This window comes from Oreochromis aureus, linkage group 9 (genome assembly GCF_013358895.1).
Source record: "Oreochromis aureus strain Israel breed Guangdong linkage group 9, ZZ_aureus, whole genome shotgun sequence".
Taxonomy (NCBI): domain Eukaryota; kingdom Metazoa; phylum Chordata; class Actinopteri; order Cichliformes; family Cichlidae; genus Oreochromis; species Oreochromis aureus.
In genome coordinates this window covers 13896528-13922395 of record NC_052950.1, presented here as the reverse complement: position 1 = coordinate 13922395, position 25868 = coordinate 13896528, and the positions used below count along the sequence as shown (strand labels likewise).

The 25868-nt window shown below is 39.5% G+C and overlaps 1 protein-coding gene and 1 long non-coding RNA gene across 4 annotated transcripts in view; one reads left to right on the top strand and one right to left on the bottom strand.

Annotated features, from left to right (window-relative positions):
- ctnnd2a (catenin (cadherin-associated protein), delta 2a) overlaps positions 1-25868 on the bottom strand; it is a 246588-nt gene that overhangs the window by 79146 nt on the left and 141574 nt on the right. For all 3 annotated transcript variants that reach the window (XM_039617817.1, XM_039617816.1, XM_039617818.1), the window contains one exon: positions 22238-22538. In XM_039617817.1, coding sequence (XP_039473751.1) covers positions 22238-22538 — 301 coding nt within the window. The remainder of the gene's footprint in view (positions 1-22237; positions 22539-25868) is intronic.
- On the top strand, positions 4675-8568 carry LOC120442065. Its single transcript, XR_005614494.1, has 3 exons — positions 4675-4795; positions 7924-7964; positions 8114-8568. It is a non-coding gene; the product is annotated as an uncharacterized LOC120442065 (long non-coding RNA).

Genomic DNA, 25868 nt, shown 5'->3' with positions numbered 1-25868 from the left:
CACTGAAATAAAAATATTACCTAAAAGTAGTTCAATAAAATCAGAGACTTTTTTTCAGCCACAGATATTCAACCTTGCATGTCAACGTTAATGCGGGATATAAAGAAAAAGTCAGATGGATCCAAAGGCAGAGCATGAATGAAAGAGAGATTTAAATGTCAAAATCCACTCTACTCTGTTTTCAGTACAAGAAAACTCACTTCTAATGGGAGAAGGCTTTAGAAACTAAGCAACACAGTGGAACAAAAATGACACAGATCACCTGCTGAATGCCCAATTTGCTGAAATATCGTCATTTCCATCCAACACAAGTGCAGGAAATGAGAGAAAGTAAAGATAAGGCCACAAGGCTAAGCACGTGGCAATCATGAAAACTTGAATAAATGGATAAAAATCTACCACAAATGGTATTAGCATTTTAGCGTAATAAAAGACAAGCTAGATTTCCTTAGAATAGCAGTAAATCTTTGAAACCTTTTCAAAGTTTTCAGATGGATGATTTGGAGCATTGTCATAGCAACCATGTGTGACAATTTTTTGAGAGATAACCAGCAAATATGAGGATGATGAGGATTATCATGTTGAAGGTCAAGCTGAAGGGCAACAGCTTATTTGTAAATTTTTATGGATGCGACAAAATACGAGTTAATACAAATAAAGAGGATTTTGGCAGAAGCATGAAGCGATGCATGCTGAGAAATTTTTAGAAAGCTTATAAAAAGAATTAAAAAGTGTTGTGAGCTGCACAGCACAGCATTTCTGCTGCCTGCTTGCTGTCTGCAGTTTGAGTTATTTCCTATACTTTCCACCACTGGAAGTTTATACTCTCATGAACACACTAGACAAAGTGAAATAAATGTTTTGTCCCTCGGTAATATACAGGAAATGGTCTCCTTTATTGTATTATCCCCCTCTGATAATTGTTTTGCTATGGTCCCCCAAATGAGGAAATTATGAGTGTGCGTGAAAGTGTGGGCGACTGGATATGTCTACGCTCGTGCACGAGCATGTGCCGCCTCAATCCACTGTAATGTTTTCTCCAATAACCACTTTGTAAACTGTTTCTCTGTTGCTTCTTTCTCTCTGTGCTTTCAGAAAACTGCCAACTCTCAATGCGATCTGACGAAAACCTATGTTGAAATTTTGCGGCTCCCATCGATCATGATGTTTGAGGATTGATTTTGTTGTTTCTGCCTTCATGCTTACTGTTCTGTAGCAAACTGTGTCTCACCGTAATCCCCATCAAGCTATCGTGCAAACTGCTGATTTATTGTGCCTCCTAGCTCAGCCGACCCAAACATGAAAATGTGGTAAATACGGGACAATTGACCTGCCTGGGGAGTTAAACCTGATGGGGTAGAAGATTGTGTGTGCATCCATAGTTTTTGCAGCAGAAAATGAAGCCTCGACACAGCGCTCATCTCTGTCGGATCAAGTGAATGCAGTCTATGAAACATCTGTGGAAAGCAGAGCATTCACGGGGAGTAAACATGGCTCTCAAAGATAAAGCAAGCTCCAGCATGGACGGCTGTTTATCTGCCGAATGATAAGTGTTCATTCAGCTGGAAAGCAGGATTGAAGGAGGGAGGTAGAGGACAGATAGAGAGAAGGAGGAAGAGGGAGGGATTCCCAAGGCATTTAGGGGATTTAGGAGGAGAGACCCCCAAACAACGTTCCTTAAATCACACAGTGAGATACCATCAGGGCAGTTTGTTTATGTGTGTAAGGGTGTGTGGCAAGATTAAGATAGCATCATGATGTGTGTTTATGAGGCCCTTGTTGCTTCCATGTCTGTTTGTGTGCATGAGTGTTATGGCAAGTGCATATATATTCATTTGTGTCTATACTTCGGTGTACTGACGCCATATATATGTATCTATCATGTGCTATGTCACTGTATGTGTATGAGAGTGTGTGTCATCCATCCCCCTACAGCCTCCCAGTTCTGTCAGTGTAGTTAATAGAAAGCAGAGTGATCTGCTGATAAGATAAGCATCATGGCTCGCCATTAATTAAAAACCCCTGGTAGGGAGAGACAGTGAGAGGAACAGAGCAAAAGGGAGAAGGATAGAGAAGCGAAAGCGAGAGGGAGGATAAGGAGTGAAAGTTAGGGGGGGGAAACACTGAGCATTTGGGGGCAACTGTGAGTACAACAAGCGAGAGGAAGCTGACAGGAAAGGAAAAATAGGAAAAAAGAAAAAAGATGGAGAAAGAGGAAAACAACAGATGAGATGCCAGTCATGTCAACACAGGTGCTAATGAGAGCCATAGCCCTGGTAGATGCACCACAAGGCAACGTGCCAATGATGTGAAACAGCAGGATGGAAACAGAGGGGAACACAGCCTGGAAAAGTGAAAACGGATCAAAGACGCGGTATCAACAAAACTGCAAAAGCCACATTAAATACCCACACAGCTTTTGAGGAATCTGCACCACAATATGTTGCCACTTATGTGCCATATTCTTTATGTTACGTTATTATTATTTTTTTGCTTTGTGTGGTAATAAATGCCACACAGAACAATTTGTGGACTTTGCTCTTTTATACCCGAGCTGTGTGTTTTTGATATGACACACCAGTGGGTAGGGGAATAAATTAGGTGTCACTGCTGCAGCACAGAGTTTCATGTTCCTGGTTAGAGAGGTTACTTTGCCATTTCTTGAGGCATGCGGGGGCGTGTTGCAGTGAAATATTTTCAATGGAATCACTAGGTATGGCAGGAGAGCAGTATGACATGACTATGAAAAAGGCAGGTGGCAAGGGAAGGAGGGGCGGAGGCAGAGACAGAGTGATATAACTGGGACAAAGGAAAAGACTGCTGTGTGATGGTAGGGCTTTGATGCGCACACACATACACGAACATGCACACACACACACGCACATACGTTTGAGGGAGGCAAAGTGTGATAGAAGAGTACAACACATGAAAATACAAGGACTATCAAAGGATTTCTTTCTTTTTTTTAAACCTCTCTTCATCTCTCTCTCTTTTCATGTCTAGGTCTCATGAGACAGTTGAACTTCAGTCTGAAATCCCATCTTGGCCATTGATAGACAGTATTCACACACACACACTATAACACAATAAGCTCGACAATGTTGAATTTCACTGGTTGATGCTTTATGAGGCGAAATACATGAGTTGGAGAAATTAAGTAATGCAAAGAGATCCACAAATTGACGGTTGCAATACTGAGCCTGACACCTGTTTTCAAAAGTGTTGCAAATTCAACTAAGACTAAAATGTTTATGGTTTAAGATCAACAAGCTGTCACATCATGTCGCTTTCATTTATTAACACTTCTATCCCATTTGAGGGCATTTGCAGCACACTGTCGTGGTGTTGTAGTTAATCTTATTCATCTGTCTGCACAACCTAATACGATGCATGATGTTTTACACAATTTTGAAATGATTTGGGTCTCCTAGCCCAAATCACATCCATCAGCGGTGCCCACAGTGCATCTAGAGTGACAGCTCCACACAGGAAGTCTGTCCCGCTGGCCTTAATCTGATTGGACAAGGCCTGTCATGTCTGTTAACTGATTGGAGGGTCAGGAATGGACAAACTGGCAGTGTGCATACTAAAGCAGATGCTAATTAGGACCTGAACATCAATCTTCATCACTCTGTTAAGACAGAGGGAGGGCAGAGGGAGGGGGCAGTGTAGGAGAGAGTAGAGAGAAAAAGCAGTTACTATGAAGGACCTGAATAAGGTTGGCTGTTGGTTTGGGGAGCAAATGGTATTCTCTTCAACACTGAAGATCAAATTATTTAGCATTTTAGTAGACCAGACTATCTGCTTCCTGTCTTTTTCATTTTAATATTTCCTGTTGACTGCCAATGGCTGTCAAAAGCCTAAAAGGAGTGGTAAAAAAATGTAGATACTTAAGTGTGAGTAAGTATTATTGTCCTCAGAACTGAACTAAGTGAGGTGTTATTTTATGCATTTTGCATCAATCTGTGTGTGTAAAAAAGTGCTCCTCAGCATAGAGTGTACTACCCAAGGTAAATACAAAAAAAAAGACAGCAGTTCGATAGACAAACAGATGCCCGAATAGGCTGCATGTGAGAGATGCACAAACAGTGGCTTTTAGTTCAATGGCAGGTCCTTTAATTAAGTGCAACTTAATTAAGATGCTATCCAGGGAAAATAGCCAGCACTGCTGATGTGAACTACTGACAAATGCTGCAAAGTTACATTTATGTTTCTCTTTGGTACACAGCCACGGAGGAAGATTCACCTCATGTGCAAAATGTGGTACTGATAAACTGGGACAATAATTTATGGTTTATGTATTGTAAACATATTTATATCAACCTAATGTTTACCTCAGTATGTTAAATCATCATGGTCAAGTTATATAATATTACAAAATATTTGCATTAGCTTGTTTAGATCTATTTAAGATGACTGAACTAAAATATGTGTCAGCCAAACAAAAAATCAAGTTGTCCAAATTACATTCACTGACCAGGTTTTGTTTTACTACAGTGTGAACTTCAGACGTCTCCCGGGGTGCTTAGACGGCACTCAGTCGGGTTCATGTCCAGCTTCATGTTCTAAGTCAGTTTTCTGTTTGTTTGTTTAACATTAATGAGTTAATTGAATGTGAACAAACCTCAAGTGTCACTTTTTGTTCTGACATTTTTTGTTCCTTGTTCCCAGCAGCATGCAGCATGATCGGTGAATGCCACGCACCTGTGCTGACTCTTGGGCTGAGCATATGGCCCGATTCATAATGACTGTGACTCTGCGTGGAGTCACCCTGGAAACGTCCCTTAATCGAGAGGTAAGCTAGAAATACGCGGGAAAGTTTTGGGATGCCCTTGTCCTCGTCCAACAGAAACAGGAACTTTCAAACAGCATATGTTGTGCCCGTATTAGGATCATTAGGATGCACCTATTCCCCTTCAGTTTAAATGGGGAATCAATATATATTACATCCCTGAAATGCTCCAACTCATAATTGATTTCTTCTTTGTTGTTCATTATTATTAGAATACACGACAACAGAAATTGAAAAAAGAAACAACATATGAATCACACCTTCTGTACAAACATGTGCAAAGTGACATACAATCGTACAAAATTTCCACAAAAGTAATTCTGTCTCGATTGAGACAGCCCTGAGGTAATCACATTAAACTCATATCTGTAAGTGTGTGGATTTTCTAGTTAGAAAATAAAAAACATACTGTAAAAGACCACGTGGCCTTAGGAGCAGTTGACATAGACCTTTTAAAACCACAGCACTTTCTACAGAATCACAACGCTTGTGTTCTCCCCTGGCCTTTAATGGCTCTAGGCAACATAATGTGTTTTGCCCACGTTCTTCTCGCCTGCTAAAAAATTCTCTGTGTAGACCTGGAAGAACCAAACAAAAGCCACAGCTCCAGCAAATGGGATCAATGAAAGGTGGGGGAAGAGAAAGGTTGAAGCCCATAACAGCTGAGCTGACAAATGAATGGATAGAGATAGATGGACTGAGCCTAAAATGAAGCCAATGCAGAAATAAACAAGCAAAAAAAATCTGCCGTGAGTCAGCTACAATAAAAACACCTTATCGTGTGTCACCATCCCCCTACTTCTTGCCTTCTGCTCCTCGGTTACTGATGGGCAAATGGGAATGGCTCTCGTAATCACATTTCACCTCTATTCATGAAAACAGAAAAGTGAGCCATTAATTCCATACAAAGACAGGAAGAAATGGAGATAGGAGCACAAAATAGGAGACCATGAATAAGAGCAGGAAATTCCAATGCAGATAATAATAAGTATGGACATAAGAATGAAAAGATTACTAGTTCTCTACAGTTGGAGCTACGTGTGGTTTTTCTCGAGCTCCTTTCCTTCCCTTTGTCTCCACATACCGCCACACCTGTGTATCACTCTCCTTCTCTCTGTCTGGAGTTTTTTTCTTTCTTTGTTTCATGCAGCAACCATCAGATGACAAGAAAAATCAATATGCTTTCTCTATGGCATCTTCCAGCTGGGAGTCTGGGGCTCAGGAGGTTGAATAGGACTGAGCAAAGAATTAAGTAAGAAGAATGAGCATTGCTCAGTGAGACCAGCTCACCTTGCATGGAACAGAGAAACAAATAATGATGGGAAAAGAGCTAGTGATGAATGTATAGTTTGAAACTAACAAATCACAAATACAAAATAAAATGTACACTTATAAGTTTTTTATGAAACTAAAATAGCAAAAATTAAGGTTAAGAGTGTAGAGACTAAGTAATGTTACAGTAATTAATTAAAGTACGGTGAACAGCAAAATTGTCATCAAAATCCTTAATGATTTTCGGGTTAGACAGCGCGCTTCATCTATAATTCTTATAAAAGAACTGTATTGAAGGAGCATTCAGATACAGTAAGAACGATGGTGTTTATGCTGTTTATTTTCTTTGTTCTTTCAGTGTATCGCTGTCCACTAAACGTTTCTGCTGCGTGGTTAAATAAGTCGCTTATTTAGAGCAGATTACAATAGTAGAGTATGGCCACTTGAAAATTAAAATGTAGAAAATGTCAACTGGGAGAGTTTGTGTGCTTGCAGGTATGTGTTTGTGAAGCTTGCATGGGTGAGGTTGTTGAAGGGGAACATTAGTGTGCAGGGCCACAGAGCGATTTGCCAGGGTAAGGAAAACACAAACGCCAGCACAAGTCCTCGCAATTAGCTGAACACACAGAATCGGAGGCATAATCGAATAGGGCATTAGGCTGACAGACAGGTGTTCATTTATTTACACGCCCAGAAAAGGGCGTGCACTCATGCACGTGCACAGCGTATTATACACACACTGTAAGTGAACAAAGGGAAGAGCTCACACGCACGCAAACATCAATGCGCGCGAGACATAACCACACAAGTGTGCACACTTGCAGATAGCACATGCATGTGATATGAGACACAGCGTATGTTTGTGTGTCTTTGAATACACAAATATACGCTCCCTCATAACTACAAAGAGGAAAAAATACACACATTTTCACACGGCCATTATCCCGCATTTGCTGATCCGTAATTTTCAGCCCGGTGGTACTATTCCCCCGTTGCAGAGTGCAATTACTGGATGTTTACACAGCCAAACAATAGACCAGTGAAACATACTCTCAGTCAAACATTCATTAAATGGGCCAGTAGATGCTGAGGTGACCTAGACCATTACACTGTATCGCACCACGCTCATTAAGATTGAGCTGTGTATTGTACTGTATCCAAACCAGGAGTCAGCCTTAATCTGATACCCTCATGACACTTTTCCAATTGGATAACGATATTGTTGTACTGTGATATACAATCTAACCACAGACTGTATGTAAAAGATGGAAGTAGATTGGAACAAACAAAGCATGTTAAATCTGTTTTTTTCTAATGGTCAGCAGAGTATTCCTGCTTTGGTTACAAGCAAACAAACAAAAACAAGTCACTGGTCTTAGCTGATATTTAAAGTCTTATTTTGCAAAATCTGATGTTATTTTTAAATTATACTTCTAATTACAGTCAAAGGGGACAATAAAGCAGGGTATGTTTACAGTAAGGTCATGTAAGCAATTATGAGGTTTAGCTTATAATTGGCAAGCCACGACAACATGAGTATGTAGTGTCTTATTATTATTATTATTGTTGTTATTATTTCCCCATCAGATTCACACATTTCACTCGTCAGAAATTGTTTCAAAAAGCTAATATGGTGCCAGTCAACATGGTGATACAAGAGTGACTACATTCATCATTAACAAACAGTATATTATTCTAACATAGTGCTATTTTAATCTGTGTGTGTGTTTTTACAAAAATAAATGTATGAAAAACGATCACTGATTTTTACTTTTAATGTTTTTTTTATCCTGCTTGAACCAACCATCCAATGGCTGATTTGCAATATCACTCTTCACCATTTGTACTAATTTACCAAGCTCTACAGAAAAATTATCTATTCACTTCCGCCTCTTCAAAGGTCAGTGTACTACTCTGAACATCATCATTAAACCCCATTAAAGCTGATTAAAGTTTCTGTGTGATTAGTTTGAGTACCCTGATTTAAGGTGAGTAAACCGAGCCTTCTTTAGACTGTATTGTTGTTTTTCTTTTTCTCTTTTTTTACAGATTGATGAAAGGGTTGATATCAGTGACCAACTGTCAACAGACTGCACTGCAATTATGTCTGATAACACTGAGAACTGCCACTCCAACTTCTGCCATGATACAACCAAAAGTGAACAAAATTGACCAATCAAATCCCCATCCATGATACTCAGAGATTCAAAGTGTAGGCACAGGATTAAGCTGGTGGACGAACAAGAGCCTGCTGGAAAAATTGTCTCCTGATTTGCAATCATGCTCTTGCCACTGAATAACAAACAGGATGGGTGGACTATTTTTTTTTGCCATGATGCTAATGAGGATGCTCGTCCGTGCAGATGTGTGAGTGTGTGTCCATGTCCAACAAATGTACCTTCATGCCTTATCACTAATGAAGGTGTCACAGTGTCAGTTCATATGTCTATGTGTGTTAACCAGCCGCAAATTATCCAATATTATTTTGCCATGTAGCGATCACACTAAGGTCAAACAAAATATTAACAATATTAACATTTAAATGTGTGTTGATTTACCTGTGAAACTTTCTTTGTCGTGTGTGTAAGTGTGTGTGGACATAAAAATGTTGTTTACTCAGTCACATTAAGGGGATGACAATATGTAAATCATTACATTTTAAGGTGAAGATATTCAGAAGTTAGTTTAAGGTTACATTCACAGTAGGCTGGGGTCAGTCAGGTACTAGGTGTTGTTACAGTTACTCTAAGTCTGCAGGATATGAATGTGATTCAATGCAATGCCCTCTAAAGTCATGATCCACAACTGTGCTCTGTGAAAGTGTGTGTGAGAGAGAAAAAGGTGGGTGTGTAAATGCATTCTTCCACTACCAGATTCACATTACACAACCAGACACTTACTGTAGAGGTCAGAGACCTGCCCTGACATTAAACAAGTGAGATGACTTGGCAGATCCACTCAGATGTACATACACACGCACATACACACACACACAGACGCACATGCACACACACGCACACAAACAAATTCTTCTTTCTGTAATTTCCCCCTGCACTCTCTCTATGTTACAGAAACACACAAGCATGTGCATCCTTCAAACCACCCACACACACTCTACATTTACATCAGTACTTAAACATCTTTCTTTTTCTGTCCTCTTTCTCTTATCACTCAGTTTTTGAATACACTCTCTGCTATCATAGGGAGGGTTGGTTGTGATGGGGAAGTTAAATCTGGACTAAAAGCCTAGAGAGTGATAAAATATAAAGTGGAAATTGGAAGTGTTGCAGTGGCTTCAGACATCTATCTATATCGGAAGTGTTTGTGCACAATTTTGAGTTACACACAATCATTATAGTCACGTGCAAAAACTACCCTGAATGTTGGGTTGGAAAATGGGAAACAGGTGCAGAGCTTTATTGAAACATCTGCAAACTTGCATGGAAATTGATATATATATAAAAAAACAAAGTTTGTACAACTTTAAAAGCTTGAAAGTCTTATTTGGTATAACTCCCTTTATTATTCAGTATAGTCTGAACTATTTGTCTGCAAGATTTCTTGTTTTCTTTTAAGTAGTCTTCAGGAATAGTTCTCTAGACTTCTTGAAGGACATCGCACAGCTTTGGAGCTTTTGTTCATCTGAAAATATTCAGGTATGAGGACTAGACTGAAAATGAGTGAAAAAGCAGCCAATGTTCAAAGAAAAACTCTGAAGGACTTTCAGAAAGTCTGGAGAACTATTGATCAGGACTACTTAAAAAAAATTCCTTTGATGAGAAATATAAAGAAGTGAAATTTTATTTTATTTTAGCTCTTATCCCAGCATTACTGGTTAATTCTGAACTTACCCTACAGTTCACCTCAAGGTGACTAAATCCTCCTTGGGCACTGTGTAAGTTTGGGTGTTTGCATGTTAATATTTCAGTGCTGTTTTGTGTGCAGCCCGTTTGTGTTTGTGTGAGAGGGAAAGAGTGTAATCAGCAGAGAAAAACTAATATACCAGTGATTAGTTTATCCACCTGCTATTCTCATTAGATCTCAATGGAGCAATAATGCAACACAGAGTGCTATCACTTCAGGATTTGCTAAAAAAAAAAAAAAGAAAAAAGAAAAAAGAGAAAGATCGGCTTAAAAACAACAGAGCGAGCGGGCAGATAATGAGGCCGACTGTGGAAATGATAGCATTAGGATAGGAGTAGAAGACATTAATGAAAAAATATGACGAAAAATATTGTTTAAAATATGATAAAATAGATCATTCAGACAATGACAAACATAACATGATTTCACTATTGTGAACTCTGCATCTAAAACTGATATTACCAATGACTTCTCACTGGCTTTTCACCACTGTACGTTTTGACATGCATGACATCAGATCACATCAGATCATTGATGAGCAGATCACGAGGGAGCAGGAGAAGGTAGAAAGCTGAGACGATGATACAAAGGATTAGAATGATTAGAAACAAAATGTTGTGCTTGTGATAGCGATGTTAGACTAATGTCTGAAATGAAGATAAAAAGCATATATATCTCAAAATTGAGTCTGCATTTAAAGATTTTTGACATTTTCCTAGTATGTTTGTGCATCATAAAGCAACACAACTCCTTAAGACTTCACTTTCTCTCCCTCACACACACATACACACAAAAAACGGATTAAGTGAGGCTAAAAGCAGTCATCCACTTCAAATAAAATGGGCATGGAGGCAAGAGAGAAATAAGGAACAGAGCTGAGCAATAGAAACATCACCAAGCTGAAGCTCCAACATATCTGGGGTCAGACAATATGACAGAGTGCATGCTTTATTCACTCTGGGTCAACTGAACACAAAGTGCGTTGTGTGTTCTATAAGATCAGAAAGGTGCTATAGAGATACAATAAAATAAAAGAGAAAAAACACGAGATTTCACAGCAGCATGTACAAAAACTATAGAAAGTGTGACTCCTTCCACAGAGGAATATAGATGACAGCAGTGCTATTTTATTTTCCATCTCTCTCCTTCATGTGATCTGAGGTTTGGGGTTTATTTTCTTCATGATATTCAGTGAGCAACATTTCAGTGATGCAGATGACTGAATCCTCTGAAATGGTATAATTTGGTAAGAAAACTTTTATTTTCTGCAAGTTCACCCATCCTTGCAAAACGATTGCTGGCATGAAAGCAAAACCCATGATGGAATAGGAGTGAAATTATGACCTAGCTTGAGCAACGCTCGACAGCTCTGACAGCTTGTTTGACATAAAACAATGAGGCAAAAACCTGTATTTGAAATTGCCAAAATATTCCCTTCTCGTTGATTTTCTCTTTTTTTTCCCATTTTGTTTTTGGACTGACTGAACACTTGGTCATTATTGGTTACTGTTACAAATATTAAAGGTACACAGTAAATGAACCAATAAATAGTCCTTTACCCTACAATGACATTTATTTCAACAGAATGAACATAGATTGGATTAAATTTATTTGTTTCTAATATTGACTGACATATATACAAAGATACAATTCTGCAAGGTTCAGGCTTTAGCTTTGACAAATGGCATTTCAAGACTGTAAAATCAGTGAAGTGATTCAGGGGGATACAGAAAAGGTACAAAATGTACACTCGGGAAAAGCAAACACTATCACGCATGAATTCACATGTTACTTATTGATGTACGTACCGATGCCCATGAAAACACAAGAATATACTCACACACATCGTCAAGAGGGATAAGACAACACTAACATGTGAAATGACTCATGAGGATGTGCCCTGCAACTTTTTCTTAATTCATCGTGCTTTCTTTTTATTGCCGTCATTTTACCAAGATTAGCATTTGACTTGAGTCATGATCGAGCATCTGTCTGTCTGATAGCAAAGCCAATGTTTATAATATGAAAGCGCACACACAGAAGCACAAACATACGCACATAACTATTGTAAGCGTGGTAAGTAGAGTCTAAGGAATCACTTTTTACCCTGCAGTGGAAAGAAGAAGGAGAAAAGATTGATAGGAACAAGGAGAGGGACAGAGAAGTGATTTGGTACTTTAATAGACACAAAGGACAACAGGAGGGAGTGGAGGACAACTGTGTGTTTACACTGAAAGAACGGGAGAAAACACTTGGTGCTTGGTGCTGGATGGATGTCTATACCTCCCAGCCCATCAGACCTGCAGAGTTGTGATGGAGTGACGGAGAGAGAGATGATGAGAGTGATGGATGCATGACAGATGAGTTTCTGCATTCAGTCGGCGGCCCTCGCATGAATCTGTGTTATTTTATCATAACTTAGTGAAAAAACTGAATTGACTCTGCAGAGCGAAAGCGAGGAAGGCAAGTTTATGATGAGAACAGGAGCATTTCCCTGAATGAAAATAAATAAATAAACACACAAAGAAACAAAAAAATAATAATGGCATAGCCAAACACCTATTTTTATAGGGCAAATAGAACAGTTTTTCCTCCCAGTAAATAACTATTGTGGGGGTACTTGACAATGGCTACTATCAGTGATGTGTCATCAACAAATATGTTTTGCTTTATTTGACAAGAGATGATTCATGGAGCATGAATGCTTTTTCAAAAGCATCCAGCTGCACACACTCCAGTGGTTACTGAGCAGCCCCACTGGTACTTTTGAGGGGTTATGGGCATTACATTGGCTCTCAAAAGGTGCTACTCTGAGCTTTACAGCACCGAATCTATAAGCTGTAGCTGCTGCCACATGGGGTTGAATTAAAAACATGTGGGACATGGAAATATAGGCTACACTTGAAGCATCAAGCTCTGTCCTGTTGTACAGAAGACAAATTAAAAGGGACTTCTTTGTAGTGGAGTGAAACTAAGTGACAAAAACACCTAAAGCTATTTTGATTTTTGTCACGTGCATGTCTTTGAACTTCTCTTCCTCTTTAGATCCCTTTCCCAACTTTTCAATCAGTCAAAATCCAATCAAAAGCACATCAATCTGATGTCTCTGTATCATATGTGTTGGCTGAATTCACATAATCTTTCTATCTATATAGCTGAGTGTTATGCAAAACAAACACAGATGCAGAATGATAGATTTGCCTTTATTTAGGCACTTTGTTGGTTAAAAAAAAAAAGAGTTTTAAATACCATGAATTCACTTTCTCACTCAGATTCAGATTCAATCAGCTGAACAAAGGAAATCACAATCATGTCATAGATCCACCACTAGACATCCGAGCACTAATAGATGTGGAGAAACTGTGTTTAAAGGTCATAACTGTAGTGTGTTCTCATAAATTATGGTTAGACTTAAAACCAAAAAAGCCTTTTATTTTTTTAAAATACTCCTTTGTCCGGTTAGTTCTGCTTTATGCTCTGAAAGTGTTTGGCAACATACCAGTGAGTCAGTACCTTTTAATTAGCACGTCAAATACATATTAGATTAAGTATAATATTGTTAATATTGGTTTCTGTGTGCATATGTGTGGGTGTGAGCACTTCAGTGGGTGTCTAAGTGCTTTTTATTTCAGTAAGAGCTCTTCCAGTGGGATGTATCATGAGATGACTGGAATCCACAGGTGCTTTTGTAAACCTGGAGCTGGTAAATACAGATATGAATGCATGACTAAATGTGATCAAAAACAAAAAACTATTGCATTACAATTTGAAAGTAATACAACAACCATAACAAAGATCCATGACACATGAAACTCTTCTTATTTTTTCATTTCTCCTGTAAATTTTTCTCACAGATTGAGCCACACACTGCATCTTAGTAGCTCACTGGCCATTACAGAGCCCCAGTCGTTTGATTTTCTGAAGCAACTCAGCTAAAAGGTCAAGATGCCTCTCCTGCACGAGAGGCACAGCTTGCTGACCTTAACATCAACAGCCCCATGAACAGTACTGTGGAAAGATACCGATGGCTGCTTGACATTTTTGTCCAGAGTGGCTGTTAGTAAAAATAATAATTAAATACAAGAAAAATAAAATCTTATTATTAGTGTCTTAGAAGGGGAGTTAAAAATAATTACATAGTAAAACTGGACTATAGACTGAGGCTAACACACAGCTAACCAGGTGAGATTCTGCCTGCAGCCAAACATTTATAGAAACTTCTTATAAATGATTTAAGCACAAATTAACAAAAAATAAGTGACTCAGCTCTTGCCGGTGAAAATTATACTGTATGTCTTTTAAGATTCATATTAACACGTATTAAGGTAAAGATTAGCACTCTAATAAGCTTTTGTAAATTGACATTTAATTTTGTATCAGCGCACTGTTTCTACCAGAGTACCATTAGGCCTGTTGGCTATGATTAGGCTGTGTTCTCCTCAAGTATGAGCCAGAGAAGAGGTGAAGTGAAGTGAGGCATGGGGAGGAGAGAAGATATACAGTAATTCTGCTGGTGTGACATTTTCCCATAATCCCTCCCGAATGCCACTAGTGTCAGGAGGCAGAGCAGCAGAGAGGTGGTGGAGCGGGGACATATCCCATCCTAACCCATTCCCTACCCTATAGATGAATTTGTACATGTTTCTGTTCATGTGCACTCATGTATAAGGTTTGATGAATTTGAGTTAAAAAAGTGTCAGTGGCAGTAATTAGCATTAAAATAAAGCAATTAATGAATCAAAAGTCCATGACAGATTCACTACTGACTGAACATTGCACATACATAGAGTGAGAAAATGTCCTGCAACCACGGAAATGTGATTACAGCCAATACATCCTTACTTTATATTTTGGTTTCCCTCTCCCTGACAGCCAAATAACAGCTGAAGTTTAGCCTTAACCTCTTATGCATAAGACATTTTTTGCCAATATCTAAATGCTTAGGTATAAATTTTTGCATTAGTGCCTCTAGGTGTAGGTACGCAATGGGCAACTCATCTACATTAATAGCCTGTCTCGCTTTGGTCATCCTTTTGTCTCCCAGGCCTCAGATACAGGATGAAGCTCATTGTAGCAGGGAAGAAGGCAGATACACGGGGTTGTTATTATCCCAAGGTCACACACACACACACACACACACACATATACAGAGAGGCCACCTCAGAAAAGGGAAAATAACTACAATGGGCAATTTACCCAGAACAGGCAGGGATGACGGCCAGGACACAGATGCACATACACATACACACACACGTTCACATGTGCACGTGTGCGCACACACACACACACACACACACACACACACACACACACACACACACACACACACACACACACACACACACACACACACACAGCTGTGCCTCAGGGCCAAGGTTCTGGCAATGCATCATTACCCTCCCTTGGAGGTGATTCCATATCCCAGCATGCATTTCTCATGTGAAGAGGAAATTACCCCTGGGCCGTGCTGAGAGCCAATAGAGTGTGTCCTCTGTCCTCTATCGGTTTCTCTCTTTCTTTCTCTTTCTTTAAATCCCCTGCTCACCCTGTAACTGTGCTCTCCCACCCTTACCGTCCACCCTCCCTTGCTTTCTCTCCAAGCCACCCAGTTACCACAACATCCTTTCATCTTTCTCTATCTTTCTCTCATTAACACTTTTTTCCCCTCTTCTTTCATTTTCTATGCCTCGAGAAGAATACAGATTAATAACAAAGCATGAAAATGTATCGATGGCTTCTCTTCTTTCTGTCCTTCCCTTATTTTCAGTCAAGCAGCTTTTCATGGTGACATTAAGCATTCAAATTGACAATCAATTATGCCCCAAAAGTGGTAAACAGACAGAAATACAATCAGCTAATGAGTAAAGTCTGAATAACTCTGGTGAAAATAACTCATAGTTACATCCTACAGACAAGCCTTTATTTTTTCATTTAATTTTTAAATAAATATTTCATGTAAAATGATCATGAGCAATGTCAAATCAAGCACTGTTCTTCTATAAAATCTCAAACTACTGAGCAATGATGTCATCAGCATCTTTTGTAATAATCTGAAAGTGAAAAAACAGAAAAGAGATCTATGGACAGCTCAAAAACATTATGCATTCAGCCACAGCTGTTGCAAACAGTGAGGCATTAAAGCTGTATAGGAGAACACCAAAAGCAAAAGTATAGAGCCTATCAGTGCATTTGTGGTTCTGTTGCATCAGTGCTGAAAACAGCTGTCCAATTTAGCAAACAAGAAAAAAAGACACAGACACAAACCAAATGGTAAAAGCAGTAACACTTCTTTACCTAATTTACTGAAAAAGGAGAACATTGCATCAGAATCAAAATGTCTGTCACGCACACAAACATGCACAGGTATCTCATCTCTATAGTTATACTGTACATAAACCATATGTGGGTACATAGATCCAACAATACACTTGCATAAACTATGGTTACAGGAAGGGGATACAGGCACTTTATTCCCATTCTTTTTGTCATAAATAAACATTTGTGCTCAACAAGAGCCATCACTGCATAATTACACCCTCCACTGCAGCTTCTCAACGCATACAGAAAACCATAAACTCATACAATGATGTTCCAGCATTGCCATGCGAGGGTATTTCCCTTTCTTTTTGTTTTTTGTAAACTGTTTTGTTTTTCTCATCCGCTTCCTTCAGAGAGGAATGGTCCGCCTCAGGGCGGAGTCTGGGAGTTGGGTGTTTTCCCTCACACCTGATCTGCATCTCTTCATGGAGCGTGCAGTATATATGTAATTAATGCATGTAATTGGATCATTGCCAGATTGTCTTCACATCTTTGGTGTGAATCGGGCTCACCTACTACACGTAATTTCTTCCCTTGGTCAGATGTAATCTGTTCTCTCTTTGTTGCAGCTCGCCAGCCGTCACTCAAACTCATCTCAACTGGTCTGTGATCTCCAGCCTTCTTCTGTGGAGATTTCCAAATGCTTCTCAGTACCAGTAAATCATGCGTTCCTAACTGCAACTACCTGCACTTTTTCCGCTGAATTCCCCGGTACTCTTCCCTGCCAGTTTTGGAAGTCTCGCAAAAAAAGTAACCCCGGGATTTGCGATCTATTCACTGCCGCTCACTAACACTCTCTGTCTGTCTCTGCAGATCCCCCCCCCCCCAAAAGTCTGGGTCCTGACGTCCCATCGTTATGACAAGCATCCTTTACACTCACTGTGTAACACGCTGTAGTATGCACATCACATATGATTCTCTCTCTCTCACACACAAACATGTAAATGCACATCCTCTGTCCTGTCTTTCGCAGCCTTGGGAAAATACATAAAAGCCTACAACACACTCAGTCTGCATGCACTTACAGACATGCCCAAAGTCACCACTGATCTCTGTTTCTGGAAACATTCAATAAGGGTGGCTCGTCTTCCTCTTGCTGATTTGAGTTCATGTCTTTGGCACTTCCTTTTTCCAGTGTTGTCAAATTCGCTACTCTTGCCCGGTTATCTATTTGACTGCATTCTCCGTAGTATTAGGATATTCTAATCAGTCAATCTCCATTTCAGGCCGGCTGTTTTTTAACGCTCCTTCTCCCCATCTTCACCTCATCCACACAGGGCACCTCATCCAACATTATCATCAACTATCTCAACTACTCTGCTTCACCATCATCGGAGTCTGGACTATCTCAGGTCTATATCCTACCTTCATTTAGAATTCTGCTCTTCTAAATTCAACTTGTATTTTGGATGTTCACATTTTAGGCACTCTCCTTATTGAAATAAAGTGTTAAGTGTGATACTACTGACAATAAATAGTCACAGTCAATCACTTTGGAAACTTTCTGCAACTTAAGTTTATGTTACAGGCACTGAGGTATTTTTAAAGTTAAGTTACTTTAACTTCCAATAACGTGGGATTTGGATTTTATATTTGATTTTTGGCATGTTAGTTATTTCAAACTTACAGATTAACACAAATATAAACATTTGAATAATCTGGTATTTAAAAAGAAAAATGTCAAAGCCCACTAGAATTTATATCTAAAGTAAGACGTTATTGCACTTTTACTACTACATTTACTATTTACATGTGCAACATCAAAAGAGCCTAATGGCTGCCTTGAAATGTAAGCTTGTTTAGCTAAAAAACACAAAACTACAACACCAAAGAAAAAAAGAAAAAATAACATGTATCATATGAAATAATTAAAATAGTCTTTAACAAACTTTAACATCAAATATTACTATTGCTACAGCCACCACTGCCGCGTGAATATGTTTGGAGGAGAAAATGTAAATGAGGCGAGTCTGATTTAAATGACGAGAGTTTGATTTATCTTGAAGTCTTGTGTCTTTGTTTCAGGCTCAGTGTGCGATTAGATAAGTCGAGCATATCCCCACAGCTGAAACAGTGGTGTAGTTTTGTTTTTGATCAAAATGGTCCAACTATTTTCTTTTTTCCTTCCTGTCAATCCTCATTTCTGCAGCGCAGTGAATTCCCATTGCATAATCTAACTTACCCTTTATGTTGTTTCTCACCCTATTACATGCTTTCCTAAGCCCCAAGTTTGGGAACAAAAACCGCTGGTGCCTAACTCCCATCTTCCCCAAGTTAATGTTTCTCTCTCTCTTCCTGTATGCCCAACATCGTTCCCTCCCTCTGTCTTCTTCTCCTTCGATCTATCAAGGTACAGTATGGCTTATTCCCTAAACAAATGCAGATGCCATCCTTTCTTCACTCACTTGAGAGTCTCCAAATCCCCTTCATTTGTTAAAAATTTTCCCCTTCATTATTGCCTTTCGCTCCCCTTTCTTCTCTTTGTTTATTGGTTATGCAAGTCTGCGCTCAACATTTCTCATCATCTCACTCCCTACACTGTTTTTTAATATTCATTTTAAGAAAGAAACCCAGTGGGGGTGACAATCGCTTTACACGGAGAACGCTTAGAGGGAAACGCACAAACTTTCTGAGACGCTGCCTTAGACAAAACAATAATGGGAGACAGTGTATCTACATTTTGCCCTTGCCTTCTCTGCACTTTTCCTCTATTATTCTTCTGTTTATTCTCCCCATGCATGTTGATCACCTAAAGACCAACCTTAACTTTTCCTCATTTCCCTCCTCTTTCTGCATTTCCCTCCTTTTCTCTTTGTGTGTCTATTTTCTTCCCTTCCTCCTGTTTCTCCAGCTTTATTTTGCACTGCTCCCTTTAGCTTTCTTGTCAGTAATTCCTTCTTCCCTCCTTCCTTCCTCCCCTCATCTATCTTGTCTCCCGCTCTTCCTCCCACCTCTCTGTACTGCTATCCATTGACAGATATTGAGTTTTCCCTTCATGTTGCTGTCATCACCTCTTGCTTATCATGCTCACTCTTTTGCAGCTAAATAGCAGTATGTCACTGGCTACCATGTATGCACACACACATTATACAGTGACATATACACATTAATCCATAAGATATGCTAATTGATTATATAAAAGACATAGTCTTTCCTTCGTGTGTGCACACATGCACACACACACACACACACACACACACACACACACACACACACACACACACACACACACACACACACACACACACACACACACACACACACATTAAAACATGCACACATAACCTCTGCCCTAACTCACAGTGTTCTTTGTCTCTAATAGCTGCTAACTCATTTAGCACTTCATGTTAGCTCAACTAGATCCAATTACAGCAAGAGAGAGAGTGGAGTTTGAGTAGGAGGCCATTTAACCTCCTGACAAAGAGAAATCTAACACACTTCAACTCAACAATATTAAGCACAGTAAGATGATTGTATAAAAATAGAGCTAAAAATTAGGCGTTTAAAGACATCTTTAATTGTATGTAAAGTTAAAAATAGAAATAATGTAATAGTAATAAATCACAATGCAATCTGCAGGCAGCATTCACCGCAAAGGCTCAGATTTGTGAAAAAGATCTTTAGTGTTGAATTTAACCAGTGTACAAAATGCTTGCAATTCTACCATTTCTTGTTACTTTGTTGGGGGGGAAAAAAGCGCAAATGGGGGAAAAATGAGATTTCTGTCTGGATCTGTGCACAGAAATCCATGAAGCCTGAGGCAATAATGGAAACAAAATGATCTTGACTGTGCATACAAGCAAGTGTGGCAATAACACTAGAGGGCCAACAATAAACACTTTCATTGCAAGTGCATAAAGAGAACAGTGTGCGTATGCCTGAGTGTGTTTGTATGTGAAATGTAAGCGCCAAACCTACTCCTACATTGGCTCGGTTTTCATATTATGAGTATTACAAAACAATCAACTTTTAAAAGTTCTAAAAAGTCCTCTGTTACACATCCACTTACACCCTCTCTCACTTCATGCACACACACACACACACACACACACACACACACACACACACACACACACACACACACACACACACACACACACACATTTATGTATAGAAATACATTTCAGCGTACAACTTAATATATTAAAACAGAAGTTGATCTCTCCAGTTATACAACGGATTAGCTCATTTAGCCTTTTAGGTATGCACTGCCTCTTTTCATCATCAAGTACTAGATTTAGGATGTGAAAATGCAATCGCTCACATTTTCTTATCTTACTGACCTATATTCACTTCGGGCTCTCCAGTATCTCTTTGAACTTTCTGGAAACATATTTCTGTCTACTCTTACAACTATTTTGTTATGTTATGTTGTTGCCGTGTGAATAATATGCCTTAATAAAACATATACAGAATTGATGCTACTTTGCTAAAGAAAAAGTGTTTATGAACAACAAAATCCAGAGTGCAAAGAAAAAGACTAATTGTTTTCCTTCTGTGAAGTAAACAGATAAGATCTTCTAGTGTAAGTCAGAAGTGCTGTGTTTATTTTAAAATAACAATAACTCACCAGATATGAGCTTTCACTTGATTGGGTACCTTGGGTGTTGTGAAATATGAAGACTGTCTTGAGTCAGTCAGTCTAACTATATCATCAAAAGTAGACACATCCTACAGTAAGACTGCAGGATTTTGTGGAGGACTTTACCTTCATCAGACTGTGCACATGCTAATCATTTTCCCCCTCTTTTTTTTACTTTCATTGTCACTGTTCTTAATAATCTCCCACTCTCTCTGTTCACTGTGTTCTTTCTCCCATTCAGTGACTGACAGCTGCTGCTGAGACTTGATCCACCCGTCTCAGTCCCTCTTGCTCTGTAATTAAAGGAATTATACATCAAGAGTCCTGTGAAATATGTATAAAAAAAGACGGGGGAATGAGCTTTGCTTAATTGCAGAGACAAGAGGATGGAAGTGATCACAGCCCAGTAGGATGCTTTTACGCACAGCATGACACTATGGGAGGTGAGAAAAAAAGTCTCAAGCAACTGGTGTGTGACTGGAGTAAAACTGTGTCTTATTAGATGGTTTTTCCTCATACATATGAGGTAGCTGCACTGGACAAAAAAACAGAAGTTTAATTTTGCACCAACTTTTTTTATATTTATGAGAGATTTTCCTGTCAAATTAAATTATAATTGCTGTTTACCTTCATTTTTCAAAGTCTAGAGTGTGGACAAACCAGATATGCAAAATCTTTCTGGTATCTAAGCGCCTTCAAATTTTTACACTGGTACCTGACACACCACACTTACTTCAATGTGCCTGATTATGTGTTCTTAACTTTGAAGCATTTTCAGTGTAAACACCTGTTTTTAGAGAGCTTTAGAAATAGAAAAAAAAAGCTGAAGCATGGTCATGGTTGAGCTGAGTGTGTGACTGTTACTAAAAGTTTTTCTTAACAACAAAAGACCATGAAATCTACCTGTTTGTGCAAAAAAGCTTTGACTGTGAGTTTATAAGAACACTGCAATTTCAAACTGTTTAAAGCAACTCCAAAGCACCATTGTGATTTCACTGAAAGTAATAATTTGGAACCTTCGGAAACATGATTTGAGTTATGAATATATGATGAGCGTTGGCAATTGAAACTGAGGTCAGTAATAAGATGTCCCTTGATTGGAGCTTGTAATCAGATGACAGATCACAAAGTTTGAATAATGGCATGATCAGTGGCTGACTATATTAATCTGTGTCTAGAGCTAGGTGTAGGTGTAATTAACAATTTTTTTGTAAAGTTAGGACAAAGTCTTGAGCAGTCAGTATAACATCCTCTGAAGTGACTCATGTGATGTGTACGTGTCTCTAGGCATTGTATTTTTTATTATGTTGAACATACAAGCTGTGATCCAATAAACCCCTAAAAAAATACATGTATACACAGATACTCATGCACACAACACACACTCTACAACTCTCCTTTCATCCTACCTTGGATCTTTTTGAATAGAGTCAATAGAAGGTGAACGCTGCAGGCTGCCTTCGGGCGGCAGAGCTGGTCCTGACTTGCTGTAGGGTGATTCCACCACTGAAGGGCAGTACTGCAGGGTACGGTAGGGGTCAGCCACATAGGGATCTGAACCATATACATCTCCGCTACCGCCACTCGAGGTGTAGCCTGGCCCCACTGTGGCATAGTTGTTGGTCCCGCCGCGGTTGTAGTTTCCTGTTCCTGTGCCGTGACTTCCAGTGCGCTGCAAAGGGGCGGAGTCGACACCAGGGGAGGAGGGTGCTATGGCAGGAAAGTAGGGACAGAGGACATAACTTAGGTCACGGACCTGATCATGGATACGCATGGTCAGGTCTACAGTGGAGAGCGAATGAGGGAAGAGGAGGAGAGAAGGGCAAGGACACGAGCACAAGAGAGGAAGGACAGAAAAGCAAACACAGCGATGAACAGTCATTTGGAAAAAAATCCATATAGATTAAAAAAAAAACATATTGGCCTTACTCCCATGATTAAATAAGAGAGATCATAATCTAGTAAGATACAAATAAACACATGAAATGCTATATAATAAATCTATTGACAATTTAACACAATTCTTGATAGCTATACAGCACTGTAAATGTCTGTTTTTGTCAAAGCCCGTTCAACCCTACAGTGCCAACAGCACATTACAAATGGTTGTGGAGTAGTTCTGCCCCCATGTTTAAGACAGTGGCAAGGAAAAAAAATACTTTTGACAGCAGTTTCCTCAACAATGAGAGACTGCAATCATTGCTAGAGTTGTCACTGAAATGACACACTACTCCGTCAGTCTGCAATAAAAAATGTAAACTTTGCTCTAGTTTATGCGAGGGAAAGGATGAGTCCACACACTTTGAGAGATCACGGTGAAGTCGCCCCGGTGATCAAAAAGGACTAAAAACATACATAAAATGTATAAATAAAACAACAACAAGACATCTCTCTTTGGAGTGACTTTGAAATTGAATTGGGATTTGCTGGAGGGTGTAAGCAGCCTTCAGGGGCACAGTAGCTGTCACCTTCCCTCCCTGTTGCACTGAAACGGTGGAGTGGTGATATATCAAGGTGTTAATGTGAGTCTGGGGGGCTCGTTTCTTTGGCTGTAAAAACACTGAGACAGACCGTGTAAGGGGGAGGGGGTCCATCTTATCCATCATTAGGACCAAGGTATATGCAGACTGAAAACAGCACGTGAAAAACACCATAAACACGTTCTTCAAGGAGTAAGCAATAAATCACAGAGTCTTGTAATCGATACGTGGCCGTATGATTGACTAAGGCTTTAACATAGGCCAGTGATCCTCCAATCACAACAGAATTAGCCTTTAAAACCTGCCTGGATGAGGCAGACTAAAACTCCCCATATAAGCATATAGAATCCTTTGCATTTCATATAAACAGATGACAAGGAGCGTTTACATTTACAGCCAGAGCACAAATTAACAAAAGACTGGAGGTTGTGTGGATGTGAGAGTGTGCTGAGGCTGAGTGTCTTATCGTTACGTGACCAACAAACTTGCTCTTTAGCACTGTCTCGAGTGCTGGCATTTACCTGACCTTCACAACCCTCTTATCACTCTCTTTTTCACCTCCATCTCTCTCTCGCACACTCACACAAACACACACCCCTGCATCTGATCTGCCCAACCTATTTTGTACACAAGGCTGACGAAACCATTCCTTTAACAATCATATTCCATATTCTTGAACTAAACTTCTTCAAACAATTCTGGAGAACTCTATGAGCGGCACAAGAAACCTTAGGGATGACGTAATCATATTAGCATATTTTTTATCTCTGGACTCTAAAATCAGACTACCAAAATCTTCTCCAGACAAACTGGGTACATTTTCTGACTCTGCCAAGCAATGCCTGTGATAATGAGGCTGTATGAGCTAGGGCCCTGCCAATGGACACTAATAGCCAATCGCTGGCCAAGAAAAGCAACAACTGCATTAAAATCAATATTATCATTAATATTATTAGAGTAATGTGAAATTTTATATGCCTTGCTATAATTTCATGTGGTCATCTTTGCATATAACCATCATGTGTGACACAGACATGCATGAGCATTTAAGTACAGACAAGTTTGTGTTTGGATGCCTGCACTCTTTAAAATAAATGTGCATGTGAGGAGCGCTCCCCTGATCATCATCATTTAAAAATGAGAGAAAACAGAAGGTGAACTTTGGTTTGATTTTCCAGCTTTTTTTGTTTTTTGACTTAATATCATTTCAGCTGCTCAGCTGGGATTTGTCCACTTCTGGTTACCACTCATGCTTTTTTTGTATTTGGGCCACATAGCGTGCATTATGGAGAGTGGACAACACCACCTTAACGAGTGCACACTGACTAAATCCTTTGCCCGCCCCAGCAGCAATTTTGTCAGTTACTGGCAATCCAACTGGGGAAGACAGGGCGATTGGATCACAATCCTAGTGCGCGCTGATGCCCCAAATTTGACAATCCAAAGAATTAGGCAGGAAAACGGTGGACGAGTCCAGGGGAAAGAAAAGGCAGCAGTTGAGAAAGCTACGTTTTAGAGAACAAAGTCAGTCAATAAAGGAAAAAGAAAAGAAATGCGAGGCAATGGAGGGAACACATACAACAGAGGGTATAGAAGGGTAATGAAGCAGCATTATTCCCATCAGAAGCAAATCCCAGACTTTTCTGTACTCTTAAAACTGTGTCTGCGGTGTGTCTGTCTTTCTGTCTCATTAGTGTCCGGGTTTTAGACTAACACCACCAGTGTCAGTGTGCACTCACCGAGAGACTTGACAACCAGACAGGACAAACCTCAGAGCAAAAGAGGGGGTGGAAGAACAGTGAAAAGAAGGAAAAAATGTCATGTCAAATTATTTTTATAGGCTGTGCTGTGACCACTAAAAAGGAGTGTCCTTGGTTATAAGCTAAAAAAGTAAAGGAAAAAGGAACAAAATGAAGAATGATAAAGGGAGATGGTTGGGAACAAAGAACCGAAAGAATCCTCCCAAAATGTCCTGCCAAATCACTGTTTTAGCCGCTCCTTTTGTTTTCATACTCTGTTACAGTACTTTGTATTCTGCTTCCCCGTGCCTCTTTATGCAATTCATTTTCCTACTCACACAATCTTTCCCTCTACACTCTGCGCTCTCTTCTTAAACTACTCTAAGTAAATGGTATGCTACTGAATTTATGATTTGCTCAGTTAATGGTGTGGTCTGAGTGATGGATTGACCTCTGGGGCCAATACCGCCTGCCAAATCAGGATGTGGGTGCCCGATTTATGCGTGTGTATCTTTGTATTTGTACACCTGTGTTTTTTCTCGTATTCCTTCCTTTTGAGAACAAATTGGGACTTTAGACTGTCGAAGTAATCGCATTTTTGACCATAAAAATTAAGTCATTCGGGACCTGAATGTAAGAATAAGATCTGCTGAGGTTAGATTTAAGCATATAATTGAACGTTAACGTTTAGAGGTATGGCAGAAACACACAGTGTAAAAGGATGTGTCTATCATGAGTTTGCTGAAGACCAGCAGAACGCAACTTACAGGGGTGTTTCATGAAATATTAAACAAATCACGAAACATGTGGTGTTGTGTGTA